The 12,211-nt window shown below is 32.8% G+C and overlaps 2 protein-coding genes across 3 annotated transcripts in view; one reads left to right on the forward strand and one right to left on the reverse strand.

Annotated features, from left to right (window-relative positions):
* The window catches only part of LOC101894226 (uncharacterized), a 116,599-nt gene that overhangs the window by 86,379 nt on the left and 18,009 nt on the right, over window positions 1-12,211 (reverse strand). The gene's annotated exons all lie outside the window — the stretch shown is intronic.
* LOC131804783 (uncharacterized) lies at window positions 8,259-10,672 on the forward strand. The gene is made up of 6 exons (XM_059127969.1): window positions 8,259-8,940; window positions 9,013-9,134; window positions 9,192-9,332; window positions 9,392-10,026; window positions 10,080-10,239; window positions 10,306-10,672. Exons 1-4 carry the CDS (start codon window positions 8,637-8,639, stop codon window positions 9,620-9,622), a joined length of 798 nt encoding a protein of 265 aa, XP_058983952.1. The 5' UTR covers window positions 8,259-8,636; the 3' UTR covers window positions 9,623-10,026; window positions 10,080-10,239; window positions 10,306-10,672.

The raw sequence follows: 12,211 nt of genomic DNA on the forward strand, positions 1-12,211 counted from the left end.
AATATATATTATGGTCGTTTGGAGTATTATTTTAATATTTTTAGAGCGGATTTTTTAAAGATTTATAAAAATGGATTTTTTTGCAGAAATTCGGAATAAGATTACTATTGCATCGTAGAACAGAGGTATGTAGGTAGTTCTAGAAAATTCGTACTTATGTGTACTAAATGGTAGTAAATTTGGTAAAATTTGGATTTGGGGGAACCGTAAGGGATTGAGTTGAAAGTCTAAAATTTGGCACTAGGATCACCTTTGAGCGATTCGGTTAATACATGACGGGGAATTTGAAAATACGTACCAAAAAAAAAGCACGGGAAAGACATAGAGTTGGAAATCTGAAATTTGGATGTCTAAAATTTTTGATGTTGTTTAGTACAGGTTTTTTTTCGAAATTCTTACAATACATTCGTGTACCAAAAGTACTACCAAATTTGGTACCACTTGCAATTATGTAAATCAATTTAAGGATGTACGTAGGTCGTTTTGAAAACATGTACTAATTGTATGAACTGTACCTAATGGTACTTAGTTTGGTACAATTCCGTTTCGGGTGAACGAAAGAATCGGGTAATTGGAAATGTTGGTATTGGGCTCACTGCTGGTGGATAGGGTTATGATAAAGAGTTGATGTTGCAAATTCGTTCAGCAAACGTACGAAAGGTACTGAAACTAGTATCACTATTAGTATTTGAGAATTAAAGTTGTTTTTCGTAAATGTGTACTACAAGTGCATGAAAAGTACTAAAAAGTTTTTTTTTTTTTTTTTTGGTACAAGTTGGTATGGAGATAGTGTTTGATATGTAAAATTTGTTATTGGAATCTCTGTTCATGCATAGCCTGGATATATGTAGGTGGTTTCGGAAATTAGTACTATTATCGTACGTAAAAGTATTGAATAATACTCTATATGGTCTTGGGTGAAGTCATAGAGATAACATTTTCAAATGTTATAGTTACATTACTGATGGTATCTCTGAGATAAGGCAGTGGTTTGGAAATGAGTCGAAAAATACGAAAAGTACTAAATTTATCTAAATTTGGTATTGGAGCTGAAACTACGAAATTTGATATCGATGTCACTGTTGGTATCTGGAACTGAGATATGGAGGTTGTTTTTCAAATTGTACAGTAAGTACTAAAATGTACAAAATATGGTTTTGGGAGTAAGGAAAAGAGCTAAAATCTTTAAATTTGATTTAGATGTCACTGTTGGAAATGTGTACTATAATGTTTCGAAAAGTACTAAGGGGTACTAAATTGGGTTTTAACTGAAGGACTGAAATCCTCAAATTTGATATTGAGGTCTCTGTTGGTATCTGGGATTGAGATATGGAGGTGGTCTTGGAAATGTGTACGATAATTGTACGAAAAGTACTAAATAGTACTACAGTTGGTATTGGTTGAAAGAATAGGCCTGGAATCATCAAACTTGATATTAAGGTCTCTGTTAAAATCTGGAATTGAGATTTGGAGGTGGTTTTAGAAATGTATACCGATTGTCCGAAAAATATTAAATGGTACTAAATATGGCATTGGGTGAAGGCATATAGCTACAATCTTTAAATTTGATATTGAGGTCTCTGTTGGTATTTGCTATTGATATCTGGTGGTGGTTTTGCAAATTTGTACTATAATTGTAAGAAAAATACTGAATGGTATTAAATTTAGTACTTGTGAAGAGATAGAGCTGAAATTCTAAAATTTAATATTGAAGTCACTGTCTAGGGTTACATATGGAGATATTAAAATAGTTTTGGACAGAAAAATTGAATGTGGTTCCATTGTGCAATTGTTTTCTTGATATCCTGATTTTGATATTCTGTAATTCTTTAAAAAAATACATAGTTCCACATTTGATTTTTCATAAAAATAAATAATTATTAATTATTTACATTGTTCAACATTTTTATATTTTTCTCCAGAATATTTAACGTACTTCTTGCCCCGCAGAAACTCAATTGAATACCTTAATGAATGAATAATTTACAAGCAATTGTAACAAGCCCACTATCACGATTTCCATAAATCGAATGAAAAACAACAAAAACACATTTGAATGGGAAACCGGAGATATAGTTTATATCTTTCAACAAGCGTATCGAATCTCTTTATTTCTCCAACATGCTTAATTTCATTTATTTCGCTATTTTTTTTATTTGTAATAAAGTTATGACTAATTCTCGAGAAATAAGGAAACGTAACTGCAATTTGAACGTCAACATGGCAGACAGACAGATACCAACAGCATAAATTCCAAACACAATTTTGGGCACCAGGCCACATTTCTGTTTGTTTTGGAGGCTTAAAGGGGTGGTAGATTAAACAGAAATTGCAATTCAATGAATATGTATTTTTTTTTTTCAGATTAATATCAACAAAATCGAATTCATGTTCAATTTAAACTTTTTGTGGTGGGCATTTTACATGAAAATCAATATTGTTTTGGGATTGTAAAATGGTTTATTTAACAAAAAAAAAAAAAATGTTTGACTCTTGGTTAAAATGTTTGACTCTTGGTTACAGTTTGTAACGCATGAGGGTAAATTATAGGTAATTTTGAGATAGTTTTGGTTTTTTTTTTTTGGAATTTTTAAAATTGTTTTGAAATTTAGTTTCAAAGAGGATATAAAATTCTCGTCATTCTTTTAAGTACACAAATATTATACTTTTTTTCACACAAAAAAAAAAACGAAACTTCAACAAATTGTGGGTGGGTGTCTTGTTGTTGTTGCTGTGCACAAAAAAATAAAATGTTTTGTTATTAACTGTCTGCTAAACTTTGGAGACCAACAATCAACAAGTTTACAAGTTTCATAGCCGCAGTATTTCGACTTTTTGCCATGTTTTTCATTCGAATGTCTCAATGCTTTGCATAAAAAATTGAAAAAAAAAAACAAAACAAACCTTAATGACCCAAACCAACCAGAACTTAAGGGGAGTGAGGAGAGCGGTGCACCATGAATTGTTCCGATTTTGAGTTACAGTTATAGACAAACACCATAACATTCTTGGCACTTGCCACATTACGAAATCATAACTTTAAGGTCATTTGTTAAACGACCAGTAATTTGCAACACTACCAACCCCAATGACGACAACAACAACTGCCAATACCGGATAGCCTTTGGAAATATCCAGTTGCCATAGAAAGCTTTTAAGACGAAATTAAGTATTTTTTCCGAATGTAATTGGTTATGCATTAACAATTGGCCTGAATTTGTTATAAATGAGTCAAAAGGGGATTGTTGGCAACATGCAATTCTTAAATCCTACATTAAAGAGATAAAGAGAGGGAGAGGGAGAGAGTGGTGCATTTTATAAACTAAAGAGACCTTTTATTACAGATAAGCAAATAAATGAAAGAGAAATTCTTTAGAGAGTTTTAAAACAAACTTTCTTGTTTCGAATATTTATTAAATAATTATTAAATCAAACACAAATACAATCAGAATAAGCTGAGAGTTGAAAAAAATCGTGAGAAAAGCTGACAATAAAAACTGTTAAAATTTAGCTGGGAATAGCTGTTGCCCATTGCATTTCGATAAAATTAAAAATTTTTAAAAGGCAGCCGGGAGAGCATAACTGATTACCCATATGTCAGAGGAGAAATAGACTATGGGCATAACAGTGATCTATCCTCAAGGCAAAAAGCTTTGTATAATAACACTGTGCGACAAAATTAACTATTTTTAATAATTACGGGAAAACCCCCGCAGATTATTAAAATAGAGCTAAAAACAAAAACACAAGTTTATCGGCTTTTTGAAAATTTACATTGAAAAGTTAACAAACTAGATGGGGGGGGGGATGTGTTTCAATTTTCGCCCTTTTTCACACCTTTGGAAATTTTTAGATTAAGATTCCTCGGCATCCGTGCACTTTAGATATAAAGTGTCTTCGGCATTTACAAATACGAGAAATAATTTGGCCGAAAATGTTAAACGTCGAGGTAGCCAAGAATATTGGCATTTTGGTCCTTTTTTGAAAATATGGTTAAAAACTCCACTCAAACTGGATCGTAACAAATGTTCTACAAAATTATTTGTCATAAAATGCTGAGCCTAAAACACATCAAAAGTCTAAAACTTACCTAAACGTCAGCAATTCATACATATTAAAGAGACATTGTGCAAAAATCTCCAATAAAGCTTTTTTTAGAGGGATGACGTCAAAGGCCAAAATATTCTTCATCAAATTTAAGTATAAGTCACCATTGAAATTAAAGTACCATTTCCATTGTATATCAAAAATCAGTAAAGAAAGTCCTAAAGTCGGGCGGGGCCGACTTTATGATACCCTACACCACTCTGCTAATTTAGTAGAGCTCCACGTAACAATTAAAAGTTTTTATGGGAGAATTCAATCATACACGCTATGATTATAATTATAATTTAAAGTTCAAAGGACCAAATATGCCGAAGCATTTGTATGTTTTAAATTCGGACTTGTATTGCCCATTTGGTGCAAAATTAATTTCAAATCAGATAAAGATATATATGGGAGCTATATCCAAATCTGAACCGATCTCGAAAAAAATTTTGCAAATATATTTCTGAGCTGTATATGATATATTTCCTGAAATATTGTTGTTACGGAGTGCATATTACGGCTGTGGGTAACAAATACCAGAAATCGGATGAACAATATATATGGGAGCTATAGCTATATCTTAACCGATCTTCACCAAATTTGACATACTAGCTTCTGGGCTCAATTCGGTCGTAAGTGCCAAATTTCATCCCATTTGGGAAAATATTAGACGTTTGGTGCACAATAAAAGGTAAATCGGACGAAGTTATATATGGGAGCTATATCCAAATCTGAACCGATCTCGATAAAATTTAGCAAAGGTATTTCTGAACTGTATATGATATATTTCCTGAAATATCGTTGTTACGGAGTGCATATTACAGCTGTGGGTAACAAAAATAACACATCGGATGAACAATATATATGGGAGCTATAGCTATATCTTAACCGATCTTCACCAAATTTGGCATACTTATTTTCAAAATTTCAACCTAATTTGGTTGTATGTGCAAAATTCCATACTATTCGGGCTGATATTACACGTTTGGTGCACAATAAAAGGCAAATCGGACGAAGATATATATGGGAGCTATTTCTAAATTTTTTACCGATTATCTTCAATTTCAATAGGGTTCGTCCTTGGGCCAAACAAATGATTTGTGCAAAATGTCATCTCAATCGGATAATAAATGCGACCTGCATTTTGTTCACAAGAATACATGGACAGACGGACGGACGGACGGACAGACGGACTGACATGCATAAATCAACTCAGAAAGTAATTCCATGGAGATCCTCAAAAGTAACTATGGGTCTATCTCGCTTCCTTTTCCATGTTACAAACAAATGCACAAAGATTTAATACCCTTACCACTATGTGGTGTAGGGTATAAAAAAGAAACAAGTAGAAAAGCTGTAAGTTTGGCGGGGCCGATCTTTATATACCCTCCACCAATTGGAAGAATTTGGCAATTGTGAAGACAAAAAAATCCGTTAAAAATACTGTTAAAATCTTAAAAAATTCGAATGTAGCCGTAATATTAGGGTATATACGACGACGTGGACCTGCATAGGTAACTTTTGTCATAAACCATTACAATATTCAAATGCGAAACTTAAAAAGAAAATCGGTGAATAAAGTAGCTAAAATCACCAAAATACCGAATATCGGGAGGTACCGTTATATGGTGGCTATACGAAGACATGGACCTGCACAGACAATTTTCTGTCATAGGCTGTAGTCTCCATTACGAACTTTAAATACCAAATTTTAAAGAATTCCGGTGAATAATGTCGCTAATATCATCAAAATACCGAATATCGGGAGGTACCGTTATATGGGGGCCATACCAAAACCTGGACCTACGTGACCCATTTTCAATACCAAATGTCCTGCAGACATAATATGCATTTAAGTAAAATTTTATTAATCTATTTCAATTCGTTCGGAAGTTAGAGTGATTTCCACAGAAGGACCGACATCGCCAAATCGACATAGATTTTTATGACCACTTTGTGTGGTCTAAAATTAATATTTCTAGATGTTAAAAACGGAATGACAAACTTAATATACCCTCCATAGTATGGTGGAGGGTATAAAAAATGAATAAATAAAATCTAAGAAAGAAGTTCAACTCCAAATTGGTCTAGTACAACCCCGGGAATCAGAAACGCGACGAGCCAATAACATTTTTATACCCTCCACCATACTATGGAGGGTATATTAATTTTGTAATTCCGTTTGTAACTCCTCGAAATATTCATGTCAGACCCAACAAAGTATATATATTCTTGATCAGCGTAAAATTCTAAGACGATTTAGCCATGTCCGTCTGTCTGTCTGTGTGTCTGTCTGTCCGTCTGTCTGTCTGTTGTAATCACGCTATCTTTCGAACAAATTGAGATAGAAGGCTAAAATTTTGCACACATGTATATTTTCCCAGTAGGCAGGTTAAGTTCGTAAATGGGACATGTAGGTCCAAGTTATTATATAGCCCCCATATAACGGTACCTTCCGATATTCGGTATTTTGATGATTTTAGCGACATTATTCACCGGAATTATTTCAATTTTGGTATTTGAAGTTCGTAATGGATACTACAGCCTAAGACAGAAAATTATCTGTGCAGGTCCACGTCTTCATATAGCCCCCATATAACGGTACCCCCCGATATTCAGTATTTTGATGATTTTAGCGACATTGTTTACCGGAATCGTTTCAAATTTGGTATTTGAAGTTGGTAATGGATACTTCATCCAAAGTCAAAAAATGAGACATGTAGGTCCATGTCTTCATATAGCCCCCATATAACGGTACCTCCCGATATTCGGTATTTTGATGATTTTAGCGACATTATTTACAGGGATTGTTTCAAATTTCGCATGTGAAGTTCGTAATGGATACTTCAACCCATGCCAGAAAATTGTCTGTGCAGGTCCACGTCTTCGTATAGCCCCCATATAACGGTACCCCCCCCCCCCCCCATATTCGGTATTTTGACGATTTTAGCTACATTATAAACAGATTTTTCTTCAAGTTTCGCATTTAAATATTGTAATAATTTATGACAAAAGTTGCCTATGCAGGCCCACGTCGTCGTATAAGCATTCGGTATTTTTAAGATTTTAACAGAAGTATAAGTTTTTCAATATATTATTCTATAAAATATTCTTAAGTAAAAACTCAAGATATATGTTAGGCGCATTTTGGCACAAAGTCGTTGTATATCTGCCAGCATAAAATCAAGTTTATTTATGTCCACAATTATAACTGAATTTACTTCAAACAATTTACCATTAGCGTTACGCTTGAGTTCTTAATAGAATAGCTGTGGCAATAACCTGAACATTAATCTTGACCAACTTATTTTTTTTTTGTTTATTAATTAAATCAAAATGCATTTAAAAAAGTCTTTTTTTTTGTCAAGATCCCCCCCATTCATTTAAAGGTCATTTAATCGGAAGTAACAGATGGACAGCAAAAAAAAATGTGGAATTCAAAAATGAAACATGTTAATAAAACATATAAAAAATTTGCTAACCTGTTGGAAGTCACGTACATTAAATTTGTCAATTAACTTCAAAACGGCAGCAGTGGCAACAATAACAACAACAAAAAAACGCATTCATTAACAAATTACGACAAATTGTATTTAACGAAGGAAGAAAAAAAAACATATTTTATTATAAAAACGAAAAACACAGCAACAACATAATAAAATTCCTTAGATCTCTGCATGGAAAAAAATTTAACAAATTTTAAACGTTCGCATACCAAAAACTCCACAAACACACATAGGCACACATGTACACACGCAAAATAACTTGTCTTACAATTATCCAATAAAACGCTTTATAATCTAGCCGCAGATCAACAATGTTTTGTTGTTGCCACAAGAAAAAACCAGTAAAGAAAGTCTTAAAGTCGGGCAGGGCCGACTTTATGATACCCTACACCACTTTGCTAATTTAGTAGAGCTCTGCATAACAATTAAAAGTATTTGTGGGAGAATTCAATCATACACTCCATGATTATAATTTAAAGTTCAAAGGACTAAATATCCCGAAGAATTTGTATCTTTTAAATTCGGACTTGTATTGCCAATTTGGTGCACAATTAATTTGAAATCGGATAAAAATATATATGGGAGCTATATCCAAATCTGAACCGATCTCGATAAAATTTGGCTAAGATATTTCTGAGCTGTATTTGATATACGTCCCTGCACTGAGGGAAAAATCCCGTTGCGAAATCAAGCACGTATGTTGTCATTTTCGCAACGACCCGTTGTTATATTTTTCAACAACGGCTGTTGGTGAATTGTGCACGAACGTGCTCAAATTGACACCGAGACGTGGTCAACTTTCGGTACCAACAACAGCCGTGCTTAATTTGTCCATTTGTAATATTGGTAATTGCAGCCGATTACACACGAGTAAAAAATGACAACGGTGGTGCATGATTCACACACGGTCGTTGTCAATATGACACCGGTCGTGTATGAATTATGCACCACCACCTGCATAATGATGCACCACCGTTGTTACTTTGTACACCGACGTGCATGAATCGTACACGATCGTTGCCATTTTAGCAACTACCGTGTATGAATCATGCACCACCGTTGTCATTTTTTTTACTCGTGTGCAATCGGCTGCATATTTACCATTTTTTCCGTGTTATTGAAAGAGAAAGGACGCATTGTGCAAAAAATTTATTGAAAATGAATAATAATTCGCAAGATCCTCAAAATATCATTGGTGAGTTGTTAGAAATCGATGGCAATATTGTTGTGGTTCGCGATACAAACCATTGCAGCAGTCAAGATGCGGAAAACAATGAGGACGATTATATGTTAAGGGAGTTCTTAAAAGGAATAAATATGGAGTCGCTTTTTGAACAATTAAAAGGTAAGTAAATAAAAATGAATTTTTCAGTTAATCAGTGTAATTAACAAAGAATTTTCTTTTTTGTTCTTTTAGCATCACATGTAACATTTCGCAGCTTGCAGTACTTGAAAAAAGAAGATTTAAAGGAAGCAGTGCCACCATTGGGACTGCGTGTTGAATTCAGAGAAAAGCTCTTTGCTTGGAAAAAACGAAAGGTACGTATTATTTGTTTTACAGAGTTGAACTCAGTATTAATATTGTCATAACAATAGCTCGGGATTGATGACGAAACTATGTCAGTTCCATCTAAAATAGGTGAATGGTGGAAACGCAACGAGACACCTGCAAGTACTCCTGGTACTCCCGACACTACAGGTTCGAACTGCTCAAAAGCCAAAGGAATTTTGTCAGAGGTAAGGTAAGAGTAATATTTGTGTAAGCATAGTTAATGTAGTTTTTTTATTTAATATAGGATCTAACGGAATTGTTAACACATACCTCGAAGGGGAAACTAGCGCTTGAATGTAGTAGCGTTAATAAGAAATTAAGTGACGAGCAAAGAGATGATATAATTAATATAATTATTGAAGATATTTTAACCAACAATGTTACTCTTTACACTCAAGACTATATGCGCATATTGGATGAAATTTGTTCCGTTTTTCCTCTTGAAAACGAAATGAGGGTAAGATTAACAATATAAACAACGTATCTGATTATGTAGTTTCTTAACTTATAATATGTCTTTATTTTTAGGATTATTATTACATTTCAAGAAAAGGAAAGAACAACGCAAGCGGAAAACTTTATGCCAAGTATAGAAACAAGAAGTCCAAAAGAATAAAGCTTTTGATTTCCGAGCCTAGCACAAGCAAAGCAGCAACTCACACATCTCCTAATTTTTGTAACAAAGATGTTCCCGAAATTGATGAATCAGTTGAAAATTCATTGAAAGCTTCCTTACTAAGAGAATGTAATGATTGGGGATCGATCTGCGAAAAATGGAAAAGATCTTTTAACATACGGCAAAGAGATATAAAAAATTTAAGTAGCCATACATTTCTCCTTGAATGGACGAAGTTGTCCGATGCAAGAGCTTCAGAATTGGTAAGTAGCCATGAGCTATTTATTTGTATATGGATACTAATGTTTCGTTTTAGGTCAACATTGATTTCGATATTATGTATCCACAGAAAGGCAATCTTCTACTTTCTAAATGGGACCAATTTAAGAAAAAAATTTACAATTATTATGGGAAAAATATTCATAACGAACATTGCAAACAACTCTTCGCAAATGTTTTGACGGCAAGCAGCATAGGTAAATTTTAATTCCTGATTTATCATAAACATTAAAAGTAATATTTATTTTATATTTCGGTTGCAGATGCTCAAGATTATATATACGCAATACTGTTGAATTCAGTTTTACCATCACCTGCTAGGTTTAAATGTGGAAACGGTAAATTACGAAAAAAAGTAACAATAGCTGATTCGCAGGAAAGTTTCGTACTGCGACTACCGACAATTAACGATTATAAAAGGCAAATTGATACAGTCACTGAAAAGTATTACAATGCTGGATTAACTATACAGCCATTTATAATTGTGGAGGGTTTGTCCGATTTCAATATAAAAGGTTTTTATGTTTTTTTTAACCACAATTTGTTAAAATTTCAATCGTTCCTCGAATGTTTAGATACATGTTTTAAAATTTTTCATGCACTTTCTTTAAAATATCCAAATGCCTGCCAAATTCCATGGATTTTTATCCAAAAATATTTTTATGAAATTAATACTGTATATGATATAAAATCAGTTAATTTGAGTTCACTTATTAATTTCTGCAACAATAATTAAAGTACAATTCAAAATGTATATTTGCTTTCGTTGCCGTAAGCATTTTGATAAGGCAAATCTTTTAATAGCTCATTTGAAAACAGACCATTTAATGTCCACTAAATTTTTAAAAGTACAATGCGTTCAGGACAACTGTAAGCAAACATTTACAAAATTTACGTCATTCAGAATTCATTTAGAAAAACTTCACAAGAATCACACAAAAGCTCCACCAATGGTTAAAGCCATTAATGTGCCAGTTGAAATGTCATCATCAAAAGAAAATGATTATACAAACAGTGAAACTGTTATTAACAACAATACAATAGAAAAGGATTTAAATGTTTTGAAAAAGAAAACCTTATATCTGTCTTTACAATTACATGGTCAAAGCTATATGCCTAGAAATCATGTTATAGAAATACAACATTCTGTTTCAATTCTGCTTTCATCCATTTCATGTACAATTGAAAAATATATAACTGATCATCCAAATTATGAAGACTTAAGGTACTTACTAAACTTTTGTAAAAATCCTTTCGAAGAAACTAGAACGGAATATAGACTTTTAAAAATTTTAAAAGAACTAAACTTTTATGATGATCCAAAGGTTTATGTAATTAGCAATCAAGTCTCGGAAATTGTTATCAGCGGAAATCCCAGTTTAGGTCCAAAGTTATCCAATATTTATATAATGCCACTGAAATTCATGATAAGTGCCCTTTTTAAAATTCCAAATCTCTTAGATTTGACATTAGAAAACTCCAAAAAATTCCTAAATTCACCTGTTTTACAAAATTTTACAAACGGTGAGTTATATAAAACTAAATTATTAAAATATCAGTACAATTTAGTTATTCCCTATGTCCTTTACATGGATGATTTTCAAATTAATAATCCTCTTGGAACCCATACATTTTCCATATGTGGTTGTTATATTAGCTTTCCTTCAATGCCACAGCACTTGTTGTCAAAACTTGATTATATATTAACTGCTGCGTTTATACCATCAAAGGATTTAAAAGAACGTGGAAATGAAGTTTCATTTCACAATCTTGTAGAAGAGTTAAAAATTCTAGAAGAAGGGGTTGAAATTTGTGTTCAACAAAGTGTTCAGAAGGTGCATTTTATTTTAGGTGTAATTATTGGAGATAATTTAGCAGTTAATAGTATTTTAGGCTACGTGCAATCATTTAACTCTAAAAGATTTTGCCGGGTATGTAGAAGAAAAAAGTCCCAAATGCAATTCGACGCAATTCAGCATTTAGATAGTTTAAGAAACCAAGAGAATTACAACTCAAATGTATTGGAAAATAATTTTCAAGAAACAGGTATTAAAAACAAGTGTATCTTCGAATCTTTACCAAATTTTAACGTCACTGAAAATTTTTGTTTTGATATTATGCATGACATTTTCGAGGGCATATGTGTCTACGATATGTCTAATGTAATTC

This window comes from Musca domestica, unplaced genomic scaffold, assembly GCF_030504385.1.
Source record: "Musca domestica strain aabys unplaced genomic scaffold, Musca_domestica.polishedcontigs.V.1.1 49, whole genome shotgun sequence".
In the NCBI taxonomy this organism is placed as follows: Eukaryota; Metazoa; Arthropoda; class Insecta; order Diptera; family Muscidae; genus Musca; species Musca domestica.